Source organism: Equus caballus, chromosome 6 (assembly GCF_041296265.1).
Source record: "Equus caballus isolate H_3958 breed thoroughbred chromosome 6, TB-T2T, whole genome shotgun sequence".
Classification (NCBI taxonomy): Eukaryota; Metazoa; Chordata; class Mammalia; order Perissodactyla; family Equidae; genus Equus; species Equus caballus.
The window spans coordinates 55,057,058-55,080,237 of record NC_091689.1 but is presented as its reverse complement, the minus strand read 5'-3'; the positions used below and the strand labels follow the sequence as shown (position 1 = coordinate 55,080,237).

The 23,180-nt window shown below is 41.5% G+C and overlaps 1 protein-coding gene and 1 long non-coding RNA gene across 2 annotated transcripts in view; one reads left to right on the top strand and one right to left on the bottom strand.

Annotated features, from left to right (window-relative positions):
* Nucleotides 1-515: 515 nt before the first annotated feature.
* Nucleotides 516-13,456, bottom strand: LOC111773930 (uncharacterized). The gene is made up of 3 exons (XR_002808662.2): nt 13,326-13,456; nt 2,465-2,550; nt 516-1,224 (listed from the first exon to the last, which is right to left on the bottom strand). It is a non-coding gene; the product is annotated as an uncharacterized lncRNA (long non-coding RNA).
* A 121-nt stretch (nt 13,457-13,577) lies between these two features.
* The window catches only part of PLBD1 (phospholipase B domain containing 1), a 50,278-nt gene continuing 40,675 nt past the window's right edge, over nt 13,578-23,180 (top strand). Inside the window, exon 1 of the mRNA XM_005610952.4 lies at nt 13,578-14,370. Coding sequence (XP_005611009.1) covers nt 14,259-14,370 — 112 coding nt within the window. The 5' untranslated portion in view covers nt 13,578-14,258. The remainder of the gene's footprint in view (nt 14,371-23,180) is intronic.

The following is a 23,180-nucleotide window of genomic DNA, read 5'->3' as shown; positions in this document are numbered from 1 at the left end:
TATTTCCACATTGAATATGGATGCTTTCATATTTGGTTGTGCAAACCTGCCCATCTGACAGCATAATTACAGTTACAAAAATAATAATAGGTAATATTTTTGAGTACGTACCATGATAAGTAGCTTTATACCCATTAGCTTATTTAATCCTCAAAACAATGCTACAAGGTAACTATTGTTATTTTAAATTTTCAAATAAAGAAACTGATTTCAGACCCACACTTATGCCATGTTGCATATATTGACTAGCTCACCGCAGGCAAACATATTTTCTGTGTCACCTATGGCACCCAGCCCCTCGGATCAAACCTAACCCCAAAGCCCAGGTACACTGTGGTAGTCTGCAGCTCTCCCCATCTCTTGTTCCAGCTCTTCCTCTTTTCAGTGACTGTACACTTCTGTGTCCATGAAAGTTGTCTCATTCAGCCTCAAAAAATTCTATGACTTAAGAAATTAAGCTATGAAGGAGAGAAGAGAAATATAGCCATTGCTAGAAGGGAAAATAAGATGAATGGTTTTGTTTGTTTCATTTTTAACAATAAATTTCAGCAGGTTTATTTGTTTTGCAAAAGGAAAGAGTAAAGAGAGAGGCCAAAGACAGAGAAGAGAGAATAAACACTTGATAGTATTAGGTTGAATTAGGAGTAAAAAGGGGAAAGAAGATAGGTGGACCAGAGACGGTAGAGACATTGATCTTAGATGATGCGAGGAAGAATTCCTCCTCTATCGTAACAGGCTGGAACAAAGAGATGGGTGGAAATCCAGGTACTTGTGTAAGGTTGCTAGAGGGAAGATGAGGGAGTTCTCACATTATGACTTCTACTTTCTCTTTGTAGTAGGAGGTGGGCCATCTGCTCAGAAGAAGTGAAATAATAAGAGAAATCTGAAAGAGAGTGAAGAGAGTTTGAAGTAGTCTTTGTGGAAGGGAGAAAGAAACTGACCAAAGAAACACAATAACATGGTCAGGTAGAGCTGAGGGTCCGTTGGAGGTTGAGGCTTATGAATGCTTAATGGCACCAAACTTTTCTGCTGGTTGGTTTTCTCCATTAGAGCTCTGATAGTGGAGTGGAGGCACAGACAAAACAGATAGCTAGATTCATCCTGTTATTTGTCAACTGGATTAAACTGGTAATTGTGATGCCATTAAGAATGGCTTCGGTAGGTCCACCGTGATGCAAGCCGGTCCTGTTGAAACTTCAGCAACTCAATGATACCATTTCAGTCCTTTTCAAAGCAAAGCATGCAATGCAAAGAAGTTAGTTTAGAAAAGTGAGAATGTAAAAGAGAACCATAGCAAACTGTCACCAGATTAAACATCACAGATCTGAAGACTTAATGACTTTGACATGTATATTTTAACTCTTATGGAGATATGTGTGCTTTCATTTATCGATGTTATGTAAAATCTAAAACTATCTTACTCACCACCATATCTCCAGTGCCTAGCACAGTAGCTGACACATGTTAAATGTATAGTGAGTGTTTAGTGAGTGAATGTTACAATATGACTTGCTACTGAGATAGTAAAAGCATTCATGGAAACCATGGTCTCGGATAAGATGACTCGATATCACAAGGATATTAATTCTCCCTAAAGGAACTTATAAAATTAACACAATCTCAATAAAATACCAACAAAAGTTTTATGGAGTTAGATAAGTTTTTACTAAAGTTCATATGAAAAAATAAACATGTAAGAATAGAGAAGAAAACCTGAAGAGAAACAAAAACAAAGGGGACTAGCTCAATTAAACATTAAAATATATTATAAAGCCTCTGTAATTAAAAGTGTGGTCACTGGAACACGAATAGATAGACAAATGGAATAGAATCAACCCAAGTACTTATGAAAATTAATGTATGATAAAGATGATGTCTCAAATCATTTGGAACATAGATGGACTTTTGTAATAAATGATGCTGAGACAACTCCTTAGCCATTGGAAAATATTAAAATCATATCCATGACTAATGCTGTACATAAGAGTAAACTTCAAATGAATCAGGAAAATAAAAGTAAAACAGGAAGCCACACAAGTATCAGAATAAAATATGAGTAAACTCTTCTTTAGCATTATAGGGAAAAGCTTTGAAATTATCAGAATTATTAAACTGTCAAAATCCAAAGCCAATAAAATTTAAGATTTATAGATGTGACTGTGCAAAATTACAAAATTTTGCACAGCAAAAAAGGTCACCATTAAACAAAGCCAAAAAACAGGTGCAAACTGGGAAAAAATATTTGTAACATGTATCATAGATAAAGACCTAATATCCTGAATATACAAAGAACTCTCAAAATTTGAGGAACATATTATGGAAAACCTGATAGAAAAATGAGAAAAAGACATGAACAGAAAATTCACAAAAAGATACAAAAATGGCTCTTAAATAAGTAAAAAGATGTTCAAACTCATTCATAGAGATATGTGAGTTAAAGCAATACTGAGATACCAATTTTCACCTATCAGATTGGCACACATGCCGTCGGCAGGCTTTGTGGAAGCAGGCACTCTCTTCTTTGGTGGCGGAAATACAAACTGGTGCATCCTTTTGGAGAAGAATTTGGCAAACAAGTTAGTATAACAAAATGACACACGTACTTACCTTTTGACCCAGCATTTCGACTTCTAGGAATTTACTCTGAAGACAACAATACGAAAATACATATGCACATTGCAGCATTATTTGTAATTGAAAAATATTGGAAACATTAAATATCCATACACTGGAAGCTGTTCAATAAACTGTGGTAATCCAGAAAATTCTGTAAGAAATAATAGTCTCTAGGAACTGCTGTAGATATATTTTTAAGTGAAAAAAGCAAAATGTGAGAGAGTATTTAGTACAATAACTTTGAGTAAAAAAGAAGGAAAAATAAAATATCCGTATATCAGCTTATTTGTGAAAAAGAAACAGGAAGGATAAACCAAAACCTAATAAGATGAGTTATCTAGAGTGGGTGGATGGGAATGGGGTGTAAAGAATGTGGGAATTGGAGCAAGGTAGAATGAATGGGAGGGGAGGTGTGACACTTCTCCGAGTATAACTTTCTGTGTTCTGAAATTTAAAACCATGTTAATGTTTCACCTACTCTGAAAATATGTATAATTTAAATCAACCAGGACTGAGGAGGGAAGACAGACTAAAACTCGAAGAACAATAGTAACAAGCGAATTTAAATGTATTACAAATAAATGGCATAACCTCACTGAAGGGGTTGGAAAGAAAAAACATGGACAAATGAGAGAGGGGGACAAGGAGGGGGGGAAGGAGGTGGGGAGGAAGGAAGGAACAATGTTCACCAATATCTTGCATATGTACAAAAATTAATTCAAAATGAATCATAGACCTAAAAGTAAAACCTAAATGTGTAAAACTTCTAGATGAAAACATTGGACTTCATCAAAATTAAGACTTTGTGCTTTTTTAAAAGCACTGTGAAAAAGAATGAAAAGATGGGGTCGGCCCGGTGGTGCAGCAGTTAAATTTGCATGCTTCGCTTCAGCGGCCCGGGGTTTGCTGGTTCAGATCCCAGGTACGGACCTATGTACCACTTGTCAAGCCATGCTGTGGCAGCGTCCCACATACAAAATAGAGGAAGATTGGCACAGATGTTAGCTCAGTAAAAACCTTCCTCAAGCAAAAAGAGGATTGGCAACAGATGTTAGCTCAGAACCAATCTTCCCCACCAAAAAAAAAAAAAAAAAAACTCTATCCATTTGTGCATATACCAACATATATGTAATATACACAGTAAAACAAATTCAGTTATGATACAATAGGCAATTGATTCCCATCTTCCCCACAGCCACATTTTCTTTTCATTAACCTTGCAAAAGCATGTCTCTTCTACTAAACTAATTTTTGGACTCTGCTCATAGCATTATGTTGGGGTGCGTGTTTTTGCTGAGTTATGCAGGGATTTTACCACATACATGCATTTTATCTTAATGTTATCAATGCAATTTGGCCCTCCCTGCAGTTTTTACTGAGTGAAAGCCAAGCTGATGTGGAAAGTATGCTTCTCTTCCACAATCCATGGCCCATACTGTTCTCTGGCATCAGAACAATGCTGTAATGGCCTCAGGTCTCACCAACGCCTTCCTGAAATCTGCTTCTTCTGCCACTGCCTGAAGCCCCTTTCTCTTTCAAGAGCTCAAACCAAGTTAACAAGGCAGGCAAGTTATGGAAGAGACATCATCTTTTCTCCCCATCCCTTCTTCCTTCTCCCCACTCTGCTTTTCCCCCAAGTGCCCACAAACAAACTTACTTCTTGAGTGTCCTGCCTCGGTACAAACCAACACAGGCAGATGGATACATGTGGACTCATGTATTCATCAGACATCTCCAAACAAGAATCCCAGTTTAGCTTGGCCAAAGATCCCACACTACCTAAGTGCAGTCAATAAGATCATTCCCCAGAAGATGAACAATGAGAGGATGGGCTTCATTACTGTTAATAGATTGCCCCTGAGTCATTTGTTGTTCATAGCCAATTTTTAAAAACATAACTCGTTGTTCAAGAGGAGTTGTCAGGATGTAGAAAATGATTGCTCAATTTATTTGGCAATCAAAATGGCCACTATTTTGTGCAACTTGGCTTCTGTTGTGTAATTCTTGTTGACATAGTGTTGCAGCCGAGTTGCTTGGTAGCAAATGATGAACAGGACACCTGCAAGTGCATTAAATGGTCATCAACCACAGCAAAGAATCAATCTGCACTGTGCTGTGAAGAACACAGCTTGAGAAATACCTCTTGTGTCACTGGTGAGGAAGAAGAAGAAGCAGAAAGAAACAACAGTCCTGCTAATGGAAACACTGAGGGGCAAGATGTCCCCCAGGTTGCAGAATCCACCTGAGGATACAGAAGCAGCTTGATTCCTGAATTTGGGGTCCTGAATCTACTAAACTGAGTGAAAGATTCCCCTCTAAGTTTTTACATTATGACTTCTCCACTCTTCGGGCCTAAATTTTGACTTGTCACTCAGTCAGTTGAAGGATATCAAAGTAATTCTTTCAAAAACGATTCTATTTTTTGAGTCCTTGAAAATATGTTACCCTGACACATGAACTAAAATTAACTCTGTGCAAAATTTCATGGTCACAACCTTCTCCCTCAAAAAGTCTGTAGATGATTCTCCATTGTCAAAATCCAACTGATTTTTAATACTTTGCAGGTAATATTTTCCATTTTCCTTCCATTGAAATGTTCACAGTTTGGGGGGTTTGTTTGTTTTGTAGCTGTTTTGTTTACGTATTAATTCCGTACCTACTATTTTCTTAATAGCTGGTATGCTATTACCCCAAGGGAGAGACCCACATTGTTGAGAGAAGGCTTTGATAATCTTGGAAGATGAAGGTTTAGCCCCCAGGGCCAATGGACTGACAGATTTAAGCTTGGGAGAATTTGTGCCTAAGAAAAAGAATGTGCTGGCTGCTGAGAGAGGGGAGGGGAGAGGTGGCCAGAGCTTAGGTATTGGTGGCAGCTTGGAAAGCGAGATTCTGGAAATGTAAAAAGCCAGCTAGGAAGCCAATGAACAAATACTCATTAAAACCAAGCTCTTTTTTTTTTTTTTAAACAAAAGGTTTGCTGAAGGGATTGTGGGGTTTTTTGCCACATTTATTTTACTTCTGTCCATATATACATTTATTTTTACCAGACCATTTGAAAGTAAGTTGCAGATACCATAACACTTCACCACAGCATGTATGTCCCCTAAAAACTGGGACATCCTTCTGAATATTGTCAGCGTTGACTATAGTGGAGCCATTTTAAAATGGAGTCGAAGCTGCCTTTCCAGAGAAATTGCCTTCCTGTCTTAAATCTTGGACTGGGCCAAACCATTGGACTGGGCCCAAACAGCAATTGTTTTACAGGCAATTGTTTGCGAAGTCAGCAGGAGAATGGACATCCTGATCACAAAGACAGGATTGCAGATTTTCTGAAGATGGAATCAATAATCAATCAATGTTTAGCCAAGATTATCTCTCTGCCTCCAACTCCAACTAAAATTCTTTGTAATACAAACTTCCTTTCTTTGCCTTGAAAAGCCCCTGACTTTCACTTCCTAGTGGGACACTATTTGAGTTTCTACCTGAATCTGTGCTCCCAAATTGCAATTCTTTAATCTTAAATAAACATTTTGCATCTTAAACTGTTTTCTGTTTTTGAAGGTTGACAATATTCACAATACTATTTTCACAACCAACAAATTTTAAAAATATACAATACCATCATATACAGTACTTATTTACTTAAATTTCTCAAAATATTCTCCCCCAAAATACCTTTTGTAGATACACCCCTACACACACATACCCCATTCAGGATCCAATTACAGGATCCGATTACAGATCACTCATTGTTTTTAGCTGTCATGTCTCTTCAGTTGACTTTAACTAGCAGAGTACTTCCTTCATTTTTTTTCTGGGAGGTGGATGGGTTTTTTGGGAGGAGGGGACGTCTACTAGGAAACTGACATTTAAAAAAATAATATAGTCCAGTAGTCTTACAGAATGTCCCATGATCTGGATTTGTTAATTCCTACAAACATAGGTTCCCTACTCGCCACACAAGAGGGACAAAATAAAAACTAGAATGCTAGGCTTATGGCAAAGAAAGGGTTTTACTTATTTGATATCAGCCAGGAGATGAGAGGGATCTCTCAAATTTGTCTTGTTTCATCTCGTCTCCCCGAAAGATGGGAGGCGAGAGGTTTTAAATGTTTGTGAGGAATGTGACTATTTGTGGGGGAAGGGGGGAGTCAGTGGCCTTGCTGGTCAGAGCTTTCCTACCAGCCTGTATTCAGCCTTGAGAGGCTGTTTGCAGGGAGGGGGAGATGATAAGGAATGCAGGTGGCTGTCCTTGGCCGTCTGTCTCCATGGCAGGTAGTGGATTCTGGAGCCAGGAAGCCAGGGAGTAAGCAGGGAAAGAGTACTTTGGTTTTAACCCCATATTTGCTGGATTTAATATGGGGGAACTCATATCAGGGCCAGCATCAGATTTACCAGATTCAGGAATGGCTCCATAATTTGTGAGGCCCAGTGCAAAATGAAAATGCAGGATCCTTTGTTCAGAAATTAGTAAGAATTTCAAGACAGTGACAACAGAGCATTAAACCAAGCATGGGGCCCTTCTAAGGGGGGCTATATTCTTAGGCTGAATTCTAAAGTCTTTTGTGCCTCTCACCTTTACCTTCCTTTTCATTTTTATCTTTTCCTTCTATTTTTGGGAAGGTCTCATCAATTTGTCCTTCAAATTACTGACTTCATTTTCAACAGTGCCAAATTCTGCTCTTTACTATTAGCCTGAAATGGCTAATAGTAATGAAAATGTCAATTCTACTATGAAATTTTTGTCTTTTTTTTTTTTTTTTTTGGAAGATTTGCCCTGGGCTAACATCCACCGCCAATCCTCCTCTTTTTGCTGAGGAAGACTGACCCTAAGCTAACATCTGTGCCCATCTTCCTCTACTTTATATGTATGATGCCTGTCACAGCATGCCTTGCTAAGTGGTGTCATGTCTGTGCCCAAGATCCGAACTGGCGAACCCTTGGCTGCCGAATGGAGCATGCGAATTAACCACTGCACCACTGGTTGGCCCCAGAAATTTTTTGTTTTTTATCGATGCTTTGTTATTCTATCCATCTCCCTTTTCATCTCATTCATTTTCTTCTCAACCTGTTTTTCTCTATAAACTTTCTTCTCTTAGTAAATAGAAGCTATATTTTCTTCATATCCTATGACATGAGATGCTAAAACATTTTCTAAAATTTTCTTTTGGTTCCTAAATTTGGTAGTTTTTAGAAACCTGAGATTTTAGGATGATGTTCCCTTTCCCTTATTCCAAAATATTTTTCAAAGACTTCGTGTTGTGCTGGCTCTTATTTCTGATCACTCATCTTTAACTTGAAAGAGCTCACAGACATTGTGTGTTTCTCAACAGAGAGAGTATTCAAATTTCCCTTGGCATCACTCCCTCAGAACTCCCTTCTCAGACACAGTTGTCTGGAAGATTGATATGCGTGGTTTATAACTCAATTCCCTGTAGCCAAGAGATGCTCACGTAGTTTACTCAAATAGACTGAAATAAGATATTTTCTAGTAACATTTTCTGGAGTTTTGACCCTGGGGACATATTTAAATGTTAATTTCTAGCCACTTTCCAAGAATTAACTGCCTAAGATTTGTCCTCTTATTGTCTCCATTTAAGAATATCAGTAGCAGCCAGATTCATCAAATATTTATTGAGTACTTTTCATGTATTCATTATTGTATATCATTCAGGCTTAAATCTTTCCTTATAACCTGGAAGCAGAGTGGGGACCTTGAATACAGTAATATTTTGCATCTACAGCCAAGGTTAAACACCACTAAGAAAGGGTTGTGTTTTTCTAATTGGTTTTTTTTTTTCTTTTTTTTTTGGCATTTGTACTTCTAACTGCAGAATGAAGAGAAGGTACTAGGATATTAAGAGTGGGAGAAGAAAAGTAAATAGAGGAAGTCAGTGGCAGCTACTCCAGGATGTAGCCACTCAATTTAGGAAAGAAGTAGAAAAAGAGGTTTAGAGAAATTATGAAAAAAAGAACTGTCAGGCAAAAAATTACATCCCTTAAACAATGCAGAAAATGCTTTTGGCCCTAAAAGTATTCGGGAGTGTCTTCCAGCCTCTTTGAAGATAAAGATGGGGACAAAGATGCCTAGCAGTAGAATAAAAAGTTACTGTTTGTGTTTGTAGAAAAAAAAAATACTAAACCAGGGCCAGCCCAGTGGCTCAGAGGTTAAGTTCACATGTTCTGCTTCAGCGGTCTAGGGTTTGCCAGTTCAGATCCCGGGTGCAGACCAATGCACTGCTTGTCAAGCCATGCTGTGGCAGACATCCCACATATAAAGTAGAGGAAGATGGGCATGGATGTTAGCTCAGGGCCAATCTTCCTCAGCAAAAAGAGGAGGATAGGCAGCAGATATTAGCTCAGCACTAATCTTCCTCAAAAAACAAAAACAAAAACAAAAACTAAACCACCTAATCAGTATTTAACTTGTACAGAAACTTGTCTCTTAACCTCTGCCTCTCCTGCTGTAGTCAACCCATTCCTGAGTCATATCTCACCCTTATACCATGGTTTTAAAGCCAAGACATGCTAGTGGCCTTACAATCATTGACCAAAAGCAGCCCCTCTTTTGTGTGCCCAATTTACAAGACACCTGCAGTCTGGAAATTATCATGAATGGCAGCTTATATAAAGGGTGGGCAAGTGAATTGAAGAGAGGATAGGCAGACAGTTCAGAACGATGTTATAAGCGACCGAAACAAGCTCCACAGACATACAGCCCGAGCCCGGGATTTCTGAGGAATGTTCTTCCTTTCTTTGGTTCTGCAGCAATTTGAACTCAATATTCTAATACTTATAGACCAGACAGTAAGTTTAACTACCAAGACAACCAACACACAGTGGTGGAGGAAAAGAACAGAAAAGAAAAGGGAAAATGAGCACAGAAGTAAACATACGGAAGACAAGTTGGATAGTAGTCTAAATTATTACCCTACACATTTTTCTTCTGAGAAATTCTTTTTTAACCCAGCAAATCTTCCACCACTAGATTTATCCCAAGAGGCTGAGGCTTATGGCCAAAGGGAGGAGAAAATAAAAATATTGAAAGACCAGAGAGTAAAATTTGTGGCTTTTTGTAGTCTTGAGTAGACAGAGACCATAGTTTTCAAAGCTATTGAAAGGTAAGATCTATGAATCTGAGAGACAAAAGGATTTTGAAACATTCAAAACTTGACTTGGAAAATTGCAAGACACAGATTGAAATAAAAGGACATAAAGTATATTCAAGAACAATAAATTGGATTAAGGATGTATAACAATGTTGAATTAGTTCCTGCCCCTAAGAAGCAAGAAGTTTGAAGAGCTGATAAGAGAATTACATAGTGGGTTGATGCAAGGACCAGCCCCACCCTTCCTCTAGGGGATGGGTCACCTACTTGACGGGTGGGGCCGGGTGTGGAAATATTTGGTAACAGAAACTCAAGATAGGTCTAGAATTACCAGCAGAAGAGATTATGTTTAAACTTTCCAGAATGTCGCCCATGAACTTGGAAGCCTCAAAAAAGAGTTAGGTGTTCCACACAGCACCTGAGTTGTAGAGTAGCAGTGGCTGAGGGATGTGTTTGGGGAGACGAACCCAAGAGCATGCTCACTGACTGTTGCACATTAGATCCAGGGTATCTTTGAGTTCCTGCTGCCACTCCCCAGGGCTCAGAGGGGGCTGAGAAAGAGCCAAAGGGCACTACAGAATTCAAGTCTGGATGGAGAGGTTGCCAAGAGGATCACAAAGGTCTGGATACCTACCAAAAATGTATGTTCTTGTTTCCATACTAAGAGGTGACATCCCAGCTGGAGGCAGTATTCCCCAGCCTCTTTAGCATACAGGTATGGCAATATGTCTACTTACTGCCAATGGAACGTAAGCAGAAGTGATTAAAAAGCAGGAGTGCTTTCCCCGTCCTCTTTCCCCTTCTTCTGGCTGGAAGAAAATACCCCAAGGCCCTAGAGTCATGATTCCTGCATACAGTTTGACGACCACAGTGAATCCACAAGGAGTACCTGGGATATATTAAATAATCACAGGAAATAGTAATATTAGCAGAGCATACCATGATGAACCAAAGGGGGTAGTTGGGATATTATAAAATTTTGAGGAAAACCATACCATCCCAGGACGCTGAGCAAATTACTACTATTAAATTGTTTGGCCCTAACTACTTAATAAAAGGAACCGTTAGATGTTTCTTTTGGTCAGCAGCCCCAAAAACATATTACTGAGAATCTAAGAGTACTATGAACCAAGGAAGTTTGGAACCTCTGCCTTAGAGAATGGTGGAACCACGGGATTAAAGGAGGCTGGTTCCCAAGTTTCTACAGGAAGAAAAGACACCTACCAGGGAAGAACTCCCACATTGGATTGGTTTATGTGCCAAAAACAAATTTTTGTGGCATTACCTCACTGTACTTGTGGAGTCTATTTGTCATAGTAGTTAGCATTACCCTAACTAACACAATGAGTATGTAGGAATCTAGACCTGAGGCCAAGAGCCACAGATGCCAGCAGTGCATTCCTGCACACCACAATGAGGACCAGAAGAGAGAAACTACATCTTAGTGGAGGCCCCCAAGCCAAGAGGATGACACACAGAGTAGATGTCCCTTATCCAATGCCAGGTCAATACATAAGGCCCCTGAAACTAAGATCAACTTGAAGGAAAGAGGGGAAGGATATGGAGGAGTCAAAGGATGCTAAGGATTTAGCCCAAATAAGACTGAGTAACCTTAAATTTGGCATTCTAAAATTTCTACTGTCAGTAAATGAGTGCTTGAGTGCTAAGTTAATTATACCTTTTGGAAAAGAAACAAATTTCCATTATGTATATTTCATTCTGGAACTGTAAAATTTTGAATCCACTGTATATATGTTACAGCCAGGAAAGAAATATAGATAGAGGCTGCTATCTCTGTTTCTACAACTGGTCACCTGGCTATAGATATTCATGACTTCTTTTTTTTTTTTTTTTTTTTGAGGAAGATTAGCACTGAGCTAACTACTGCCAATCCTCCTCTTTTTGCTGAGGAAGACAGGCCCTGAGCTAACATCTATGTCCATCTTCCTCTACTTTATATGTGGGATGCCTAGCACAGCATGGTTTTTGCCAAGCGGTGCCATGTCCGCGCCCAGGATCCGAACCAGCGAACCCCGGGCCGCCAAGAAGCAGAACATGTGAACTTAACCACTGCGCCACCGGGCCGGCCCCCATAACTTCTTTTCTCTACCTTCTTTCCATGTTTCCCCTGGGTTTGGGCCAGCATCTCAGGTAGTTGGGGTTCTTTGCCCATTGGGTGAGGAGCCTGAGTCCCCCGTGGTGCTGCCCAGGTGAGGTGACAGCACTTTCATTAGCCATTTCAGTAGGATGTGGTGATACAAGGGACTCCCCTGAGCCCTTCTGCTCCTGTCTCCTGCTGTGCAGCAGTGCGATTTCCATTTGAGGGTCAGCCTCCATCACTTTAACCAAAACTGTAATCCTATTCTTACCCATGTTTTTCAGGGGAGCCCAATAAAGACCAGGGAGCAATAATTCCGAGTCAATGCAACTATTATTGTGTCTCTTGGTGCAAACAAACCTCCTCCCTTGTTCACTGAAACTTCTAAACCAGTGGAGTCCAGATTCAGGGAAAACTGCTACCAGGAATAGAGAAATGGATGGTAAGTAGCCCCAAACCACACATGTCTACTACAGAAGTGATAAAAACATTTCACAGTAAACATCTTTGGTCATCCTCCCCTCAGCGTTGGTAGGAGTTTTGTTGCTCATTTCCTTCCCAGATATGGAAGGCAAGATTCATCATCATCTAATTCAGTGATTTTCAACTGACGGCAATTTTGTCCCCTAGGGACACATTTGGCAATGTCTGAAGACGTTTTTGATAGTCACAACTTGGGGGCGGCGGGGGAGAGTGATACTGGCATCCAGTGGGTAAAGACCAGGGGATACACAGGACAACTCCCCCAGAACAAAGAACTGTATGGTCCAAAATGTCACAATGCTGAGGCTGAGAACCCCTAATCCAATTAGTTTGTTTATATATATAATTTGCTTCCCCCACTAGAATGCAAGCTCTGCGAGGGCAGGACCCTGTCCATCTTGTTTACTGCTCTATGCCTGGAACATGGTAGTCAGCAAATATTGGATGACTAAGTAACAGACGAATGAATGCCTTTTAGTTCACATCAGACATTCTCATACACATGATCACATCCCAACACGTGGCTCCTTGGATTGGAAGGGTTAGTGACAGGGAGGAGGGTGGTCGAGGTAGCATGACTAAAATACTCCCAAGGGACAGCTGCCTTGAATGTCCTAATGTACTTGTCTTCAACGTGGCACAACCAAAATCTTCAGAATTTGCCTTCATTTTCATTTTCTGGATCTAAGAAAAATGTGCATTTTTTACGAAGTCCTCAATTCCTTCAATTCATTAAATGATATTGTCATCCAAGTACTGTGATAGGTGCTGTCACCAAATGAAATTATGACTTAGGACTTGTGTTGAACAATTTGCACAGAGATCTGATGTCACTGTTCTGTGTCTTTTCTAACAATTACATATGTATTTTCCCCTCTAGGAGAGGTACCTCTTGTCCTCCCCTCCCGTCTCCCCTTAACAGCTCAGTTAGGCTTAGAACAATGACCAAGGAGAAGAGTAAGGTGCCTAGGCCCCCAGCTGTGTGGTGGCTTGTCCCACCCCAGGTTCCCTCACTGTACCTTAAGCGTAGCTCTATTACAGCACCAGTGGCAACTTCCGAGTACCCATTTATTCATAGGGCTTTGCCCCTTCTTGCCTGTGGTAGGCACGCTCTTAATTGTCTACATATCACTGGTCCCTGGCACACAAGATGGGCTCAAGGAAAACTTATTGAATGAATAAAATGTCTTTTGCCTACTTCACAATGTCACCTAGGGCACCCTCTGCCAACTTCACAATGTCACCCAAGGCATAGTTTTGCCTACATCACAATGTCACTTTCAACTGACCCTGCACAGAAATGGGGACTTCACAGGGGCTCAGGGGTATACCAGTTTCAGCCCCGTCTGAATCACTCTCCAGTGGTGGCTCCAGCGAACGAAGAGAAAAGCAAACGATCCAGATTCTTGAGCTGCAGCAAACGGATGGAAGTTGAACAGCCTGGGATGGAGGGGCTCTGATCCCTGAGAGGTAAGGGACCTGTGAAGATCTCTCCAGAAGAATCAGAGCTGCGTGTAGGCGGGGGCATGCATTTCACCACTGCTCAGGGTGCCTCATCCCCGCTGCGACAGAGGAGAGGCCGGCCGGCCCTGGAGCCAGAGGCTAGTGGCGTTGATGTGAACTGATCTGTTCCAGCCGTGAGCCGCAAAACTGCCCGACGAGCGCGGAGAAAGTGGCACGTGGCCCGACAGATCCTCGACGTGCCCCTGGGGAACTTTCCTAGCACGACCTACTGGCAGCCAGAGGGTCAGACAGGACCCGCCCTTCCCACGCTGGGGGCCCAGCAGGGCAAAGGTTGTTCCCAAGGCCACGTGAAGCTTCCTCCTCTCTAAAAGCCCCGGACAGGCAGGGCGAATGAAAAAGGAAAGTTAGGACGCCCAACCTCCGAGACGCGGCGCCGGCTGCCAGCCCGAGAGCCGCTCCGCCAACAGCCGCCACCGCCGGCCGCAGCGATGGCCCGCCACCGCCCGGACGGGCGCCTCGGGCTGCCCGCGCCGCCCGCCCCGCCGCTCCCCCCGCTGCTGCTGCTGCTCTTGGTCGCCGCGGTGTCGCCGAGCCAGGCAGGTGAGCAGTGCGCGCCCCGGGGTAGAGCCCGCTGCGCCCGCCGCCCCAGCCCGCGGCCGGCCAGGTTGACTTCCAGCGGCTGTCTGGGTCCTGGGTGCACGCCAAGGAGCGCGCTTCCGCGGGGGGCCTGGCCCGCCTGGCTCCAGCCCTGCTGTACTCGGGGCTGGCCCCCGGGAAGGCCACGGGGCGTGCTTCTGCCAACTTAAAAAGTGTGGGCCAGAATTCTGGACAGGCAGATCCGTTCGCTCCTGAACCATTCTTGGCTTGCTGAGCCTCTGCTGGTCCTGAAAGCGCCAGCCAAAGGGCATCTAAATATATTTATTCACATCATAGCGGGCTATGATTCCAGGCTGCCGGAGTTTTTTTCTTGTTGATTGACAATGACTTTGGTTTAAAAGGCTAAGAAGTGCAACCTGGTATTGTCAGCTTCATATGTGCCAGACAGTATGCTAAAGGGATTTACGGTTTTTTCGATATAATATTCACTATAATCCTAAATAGGATTATTATCCCCATTCTACAGATGAGAAAATTTGAGACTGAGAGAAACTCAGTACAGTCATCCCTCGCGGTGGGGTGGGGGGATTGGTTCCAGAACCCCTGCGGATACCAAAAGCCGCGGACGCTCAAGTCCCTTATATAAGATGGCGTAGTATTTGCATATAACCTACCCACATCCTCTCATTTAAATCATCTCCAGATTATTTATAATATCTAATATCTCCAGATTATTTATAATACCTAATATAATGTAAATGCTATGTAAACAGTTGTTGTACTGTATTGTTTAGGGAATAATGACAAGAAAAAAAAGTCTGTACATCGTCAGTACAGACACAACCATCATAGGCCTTTCCGTCCAAGGTTAGTTGAATTCGCAGATGCGGAACCGTGGATAGGGAGGGCCGACAGTAATTTGCGGGAAGATACACAGCAAGCGAAGACAGACCTGAAATGCCAAAGGGCATTTACTTAAGTATGAACTCTCCCCTTAGTAGATTTTATCCCTACAGGTATTGACACTAGTCTCTACCCTTTGCCTAAAAAAAAAAAAACAAACAAACAAAAGCCTTGGATTTGTCACTTTTACTCCCCATAAGGAAGACCAAGATTAACTAAAGAAACTTGAAAGACTTCAAAAGTAATATTAAGAGAGGAGGATTAATTATGTTTTTGTAATTACTTTTCTGTGCTGACCTTGTGCAAGAAGTTGGGAGGTGTGGGGAGTTCAGGAGAACACGCCCCTTCCGGAATGGGTGTAATGATTCTTATTACACCACTTGCACAAGTATGTGCAGTTACCAGATTTGTCAAGGTCTTGGCTTTGAAAGTCGCCCACGTATTCTTAAATCTTTCCAGTCTTTTAAGCTGCCTGAACTTCTGGAATCAGAAGTGGTGCTCTCCCAGGCTCCTGACTCGATTTCTCTGCACATTCTGTTCCTTCCCTGGACCATGGAGGTGGTGTTGGTGCCACCTTTTGGCCCTGGGAGACTGCTCGTGCAGACACACCTGGGACAGGCTAGAGAACGCCCCAGATGTGGAAATGGCTCTTGTGTCTGGAATGCTGGCTGAAACTATCTCCCTATTCTGTTCTTCTTTTGGATTATTGGGATTATTTTAAATGTTTCTGTAGGTGGAGGGGACAGCCTGAGGAATGAGATGGAGACATTGTTTTTCTGAAAATGGGACACTGTTTATTCAAGAACATAACACCTGGAAAGAAACTGTTTCTTAAGCTGAGTTCCCCAGAGGATTAGCTGACACAGTGCTAGCTGGGTCAGGAGTCAAGGCAGAGAGTGAGGGCATTGGTGCTGCAGGTGATCCTGACAGCGTGGCGTGGAAGCACAGCTGGTGATGTTCTCGCTGATGGTTTCGAAAGACTGGTCTCTGTTTCCTTTGTTCCGCCCGTATGAACCTGTTTTCCAGGGCAGCTCTGGCTCTTGGTGTTACCCTTCTACTAGGCTGCCAGCAACCTGCAGGCAGAGAACGGGGCCTTTGTTATCTCTTGGTTTTCATGTTTTCTCGGAAGTGCCCAGCTCAGTCCTCTAAATTTAGTGAGTACCCAGTAAACACCTAAAGGATTACATTTTCATCCCCCTGGAATAAATTTTATATCCACGAATATGCAGCTATTTATCCAAAAACAACTTTTTTAACTTTTAAAGTTTACTTTATACTTTCCTTATTCCAGAAATCAGCAAATGACTGCACGTTCATGCTAGCCGTCTCTCTCAGACTCTTGTAGACTTCGGGTGTATGATAGAGTTGCCTTTATCTTTCCAGACTGAAAAGCCCCACATGTTTTTAGGATGTCTTGTGCAATTTTTCTAATGGTGTATATAGCGAAGTCAGGTTGCCTCTGGAGAAGGAGATGGGTTGGTTGCCAGGAGACTCTAAGGTGGCATGTGACTTGGTAAAACTGGTTCCAAATCTGGCCCTTGGCCTTGCAGGGCTAGACTCCAGAAATTCATTCTTTGCAGCGCTCCGGAGTTGATCAGATACAACGAAGTTGATTCACCCTGATAAACACACAAGTCTATTTACCAAAATACCAGTTGTTAATTTTTAGCAGACCGGATACTTATATTGCCTGCTCCGGGCACGTTCTCGCTGTTATCAAACTACATGGGGTAAATTGTATCAGGGATTCTCAGGCTGGAGGCCTGCTTCACTGCCTCCGCCTGGGATGGACGCTTCAGTCAGCCCATGGTGCCCCTCCATTGGACAATGCTCCCTGGGACCAGCTGGCGCTGACTCCTTTTCCCCACTTTCATGGCTCGCCAGGGCCCACCTGAGATATCAGATTGCCTCCCTAGACAGGCTAATACTTTTGTTTGGTTGTGGAGGCGTTCAGTGTGCTGGGAGTCGTTCAGTCTCCTTAAGGTGACTTGGCAGACCTATGGTTGAGGCCAATCTCAATTGATCCTTTAACTCTGAGGGCATTCTGATTTCCAAATTCACTTGTGGAAGGTACTCCATATGTTCACTCTTTCCATCACAGTTCTTCATTCTTGGAAGGATAGCATTAGAGAGGTGGTGTGGAATTCCAGAAATAGAACCCGTGGAGCCAGACTGCCTCGGTTTCAATCCTGCTCCAGTACTTAGTGACTGTGTGACCTTCAGTCGGTTATCTAACCTCTCTGTGCCTCGATTTCCTCTTCTGTAAAATGGGTATTATAAAAGTGTCAATCCTCATAAGGTAGATGTGAGGGATAGTGCCTGGCATACAATAGGGGCCATTATAATTGAGTGGCCATTGTTACTGGCCACTGGAGTTGCTTTTCTCTGCTAAACATCCTTTGATAAGGCCACCAGGACTGCAGATGATAATTAGGTGCTGTGGAGTAGTAACTTGTTATAATAGCAGGATTTTCCCTTAATCCTGGCCCAACATTTCGGGGATTTGGGGTGCACATCAGCACATTAAGCAGCTGTTTCAGAAGACAGAGAGCAGTGTCCTCGGTCGCTTTCCTGGGTTATAACTGTCTGAAATCACCTCGATTATTTTTCCTAAGCACGTATTAACCGTGGCTGCTTTAGAATTTCCCAACTCTTTTCTGTCTTTCTGAGCCTCACTAAGTCTTCCTACAGCTCATTCCCTTTGTCCTGGTGTTTCAAACCCAAAGGAAGTTAGTGTTCTCTATAAACTCACATATTTTCTTGTGTTGATATAGTTTGTTTAAAAGAATGTATACAAGATAGGTTCCAGAATTTCTGGGAGAAGTGCCCATTCCTTTTTATTATTAAACTTTGTTTCCTAGTCCTTCTGGAAATGTGACTCCAAGAACAAAGATCAAAATCTTTCTCCAGAAGAAAAAAAAATTAAAAAGGATCCTCCTGCAGTCTTTAAATTGAGGTAGAACATTTTTTAAAACTTTTTAATGGTAGTTTACTTTTCATAATATATAAACTATGAATCATGTGACCTTGGGACTTTGTTCTGATATGCAGAACAGAAATTTTTGTTTTCACACTTCCTTAGGCATTATTTTTACTTTTGTCACCTGTTATCTTTTGTTTTGTTGGGTTCCAAATTATAAAGCCTTAACTATTGAGATAGCAAAAGAAGTGGCAGCACCAATAACAGAATAAATGTCAAAGGATTTGTTCTGTTCAACATTTTAAGGATTTTTTTTTAGTGCATTTAAGCCTCATCTTTTACTTAATGGAGTAGGTTCCAGTTACTCCTACAACTTCTATTTCAGAATCTTTTGAAAATTTAGCTTTAAGATGTGGCTAGAAATTTTATCAATAAAGTTATTATGACATTTCTTTGTCCTACTGCAAAACAGGAATTTGTTCAGTGTGGTAAAAAATGAAACTAATAGAGGTAGTGCAATTGTGAGGAAACTTTAGTCTAAAACTTGAAATTCTGTGTCTATACAAACAAGAAATATCATGTTATAATCTTTCAGCGGGAAATTGTGAAAGTTTCTTGATTGAAAGGGACAGGCTTGCTCTGAAATTTGCCATTAACCTTGCAAATGCAGTTACTATTCCAACATAAGGTAATGTTGAGTTATTCAAACCAGCATTTGCAAACCTAAGATACCAAAATTGTAATTCACAATTAGAAATCAAGAATTAATATGCTGTAGACTTGATATGAATCTGTCTCCAATTATGCCCTTCCCAGCTAGGGTGAAAGTTTGGGACTTGGGTGACCCCATAATCAATAAAGCATTGTGTTAGACCCAAAGTAGTCGACACAATGAAATATGAGGTGAAACCCCTGATTCTCAAGGAGCTTGTAATTAAGTTTATTGGGCTGAATACATACAAATACACATAACTAAAGAGAGATCTAGATGAGGAGTGAGCTCAGAGTGCCGAATCACAAGGGAGCAAAATTGACTCCCTGATGATAGGACTTTTGGCCAGAAATCTGATTGAAGCTAGCAGTGAAGAATAAGTTCGTTTTGAGGAGATGAAGGAAAGGGATCATTCCACATCTAAGCAAATCTCTAGCATTTTTCTGCGTAAGTGTTCTGTTGCTTGAAGCTATTTTTTAAAAGCTGTATCCCTTTCTACTTACCTGCTGTATCAGGCACATTCTGCATCCCACCTCACATCCTCTCACCTGCCTTTTACTCTAGCTTCATGCAGGTGTAAATGAGGCACCTCACCTCAATGACATTGCAAGCATCCCTTGCTTTCCATCTCAGAGCTTCTCTGAAATAATCATTTAGCACTGGAGCACATGCAAACCTGGGAGTGAGATTTATGAGGTTAACACTTCATAGTGCAACCTTTGACCTAGGCAGGATGGGAGCAGGCGGGTAAATGCTCCCTCTTCTATCCCTGGGATGGGGTCTTCAGAGGCTTATTCTGTGCGCTTCATTGGACGGTCTCAGAATGCACCCCTGAATTAGCTTTCCCTCCTTCGCTGTTTCACTCTCCCAGTCCCAAATTCCTGTTCCCTGGGAGCACATCCCCAGATAATCCTCCTTTTAGCAAGGGTCCTCGGCTCTGATTTCTGTTGGGAATGAGAGCAAATCACCTACTTATAATTTTGTTGCCTGGAATTTGTTTATTCATGAATTAGTTATTTTCTTAGTGACTCTGATGAAAAGTCAAAGCAAATCTAAAAACCAGCCATCTATTTACTGAGGGCCCTTGGAAAGAAGAGAAGTGTAATGCCAGGGTACACAGAGAGTACCGAGGGACCACGCTCAGCGGACATGGAAGAGAAAAACAATTCAAGGATCAGAATCAGTGAACTATTAGCTAAACCCAGTCTGAATAGATTAAGTTGCAATCTTAATTTTTAAATATTTTCTCTCATATATTCTGCCTCTGCTCTCAGTGTTTCCTTTTTTCTCTATCTAACTGACTGAGTATATTAGGAAAACATCATATTGCTTGGTGTTGTAAACTACTTATTCTTTCATAAGTGAGGTGTGAGGAAACTTCGGTTCTGAATATGGGAGAGAGTGATTTAGGCCACTTATGACTGTGAATTTTTTTTCAGCTGAAGACAGTTAACTCATAGAAAATCTTAGTCAGAACTTACAATTAAATAAAAGAAATTTAATTTGAGTGTTTGGGTTTTTACATAGAGAGAGATATAAAAATGATGGCGCTTCTTCCTTCTTTATTTATAGAAGAAAAATACTCTGTTTATATAAAGTAACATTCCTACTCATTCAACAAATATTTATCAAGTGCATTGGTTTTGGAGATGTTGCTGTTAAAAATGTTTAAATCTTGTTTTTCATTTTCACAACTCGAGAGAAAATATGAACATACGGCTTGTGCTCCTTGGGCATCTGAACCATCCTCTGCGCCCCGTACCTAGGCCTGAAGACATGATGACTTGAGTTACTTTAGACTAACTTCTGTGAATGTTCTGATAAACTTCACTTTATTTCAAGAACACGCATGATTAAACTTGATTCATCACAGAATTATTATTGTGCCAGGTGCAGTGCTCCCAGGATACACAGTGGTAAACAGAAGCGCTCCCTGCCTTCACGGAGCCTGTATAAAGCTAGGTTAGGATTAGAATTATGTAATATTTTCTACCTTTTCCCTATTACACTTTTCACACCATCCGCCTCCCAACATGGAGATGCCTTTAAAAAATAGAAAAGTATAATGGCTTGAACTACTAAAGGAGTTAAGAAAAATCATAAAATAGCATGGTACTGGGAAAACCAGAAAGAGTTGTGTGGAGAAAACATTGAAGAATGGAAGACAGCGATTAGGGGTAGAGCGCGAAACTCAGATTTTGTCTTACTTCTCAAAGCACTGGCTGAATTGGTCAGCTTGCTAGCAGTAAATTTTTATCACTGAATTCTCTTGAGGACTGGGTAAAAGTTTTTTTTCATGCACGGAGGTATACTAGTGTCAAAAGGCCCAGATTTGCAGAAGTTTGTTATTTGTGGTCGGGAAATTAGGTCGTACCAGTAACAGTGACAACACAGTGCTTGAGTGCATAGATTGAGAGCAAGCCATGGTTTACAGCAAAAGGGGCTTCTGGAATGGAAGGTGAACGGAAGGGAAGGCCAGGTGCTCCAGATGAGAAATGTCAAGGCTCTGGAGAAGGAGACAAAGCTAAAATCATGCTATGTGGTTAGAAGCGAAGGAGAAGAGACTAACAAGGCTTGCTCACCTTCCTGCTTTCTTTTACACTTCCTCTTTATGACCCCTCCCCCTGCCGGGCAATTTGTGGCTGCCTTTTGTTTAGTGAGCCTTGCTTTCTCATTTCTTTCCAAAGCTCACTGGAGGTGAGGATAGAAGAGAATGTGTGAAAAAAGCTGGGGAAGAACTGAGGCAATGGCATTTGTGGTCCAAAATCAATTTGGAAAACATATTTACTACATTTGGGAGGAGAAGAAGGGAAGTTTCTGCAGATGCTGCCCATAATTGTCAAATTGTGACCAATTGGCTTTATTAACAATTAAACTACTATTCGTCACCAGGAGTCTGTTGACAAGTATTCTGCACCCACCTATGTTTCTTTATGTCATTACTTATGCTAATGTGCTGATGTCACAAGAACTTCTGAAAACACTGGACCCTGGTGATCACTTATTTTTAAAACTCTTTCCTCCCACGTATCTGGAACAACCTTCTCCTGAATCTCCACCTTTGCCTGCCTTCTTCCTCATCCTCTGCTGGGTTCCTCTTTAACTTGTGTACCCAACAGCACCCTTGATAACATCATCTGGATAATTCCATAAGCACTAGAAATTTAAAGTATCCAAAATAAAACTCATATTCTCTCCCAACCCATCCTCCATCTTCTGCTTTTTTGCTCCATGATCTGTCAGCCTGAAACCCAAGTCAATCGAGGTCGCCTCTCTCTCTTGCGTAACTCGTGTTTAATCACAACCTTCTGAATATCTCTCCCACCAACCTTCACCTCTTTAGCTCTACATTTCTATGATACTTTAGGTATCACAACTAGCCTTAACTATAAACAAGAACTTTTTCAAGCTCCCTCTGACCTTTCATCCATTCTGCATACTCTGCCAGAGTGACCTCTCTAAAGTGCAAAACTGATTTGTTGACTTGACTACCAAAATTCTTCAATGGCTTCTATTTCCTAGAAATAAAATTCTTCAGCTTACATTCTTGGCTTTCATGATCTGGTTTCTGCCTACCTATCCAGCTTCATCCATCACCCCATGCACTGTGTGATCTGGAAAACATCACATACCGCTCTCCAACCTGCCATGAGCTGGTCCAACCCCTCTGACTTTGCATATGCTGTTTCCTCTGCTTGAGATGTTCTCTTTCGTTAACCACCTAACAATCTCAAAATTGCTATTTAAGACTCAGGAAGCAACGCTCCCTTTGTAGGGGTTGACTTGCTCTCTAAGCTCAATGAACCTTGTAAGCACATCTTCTTTAGGTCCTAGCACATTGCACTGTAACTGACATGTCTGCCCCTACTGCTGGCCTATGAACTCGAGACAGAGACTGTTTCCTCAGCACTTGATATAGTGCCTGGCTCATAACAGGTACTCAATACATATCTGTGAAAGGAAGGAGGAGAGAGAAAAAAAGGAAAAAAGAAAGGGAGAAAGGAAATGATATAGAGTATATTTTTTTGTCTAATAAATTATTGCACAGCTGCTTGGGTTAAAGATAAACTTTACATTCAGGTCCTCAGAGAGGTGGGAGGAGGCCAAAAAGACACACAGGTTCTAGGTTGAGGCTCAGCGGATGGATGTTGTATCATTCACTGAGAGGGGGAGCAGATGGGGAGTAGGTCTGGGAGGAAATATGAGTTTAGTTTGGGACATACTGAGTTTTTAGTGGTTAAGATACTAGAAAGCTCAGATTAAATATTTATGTAGGGT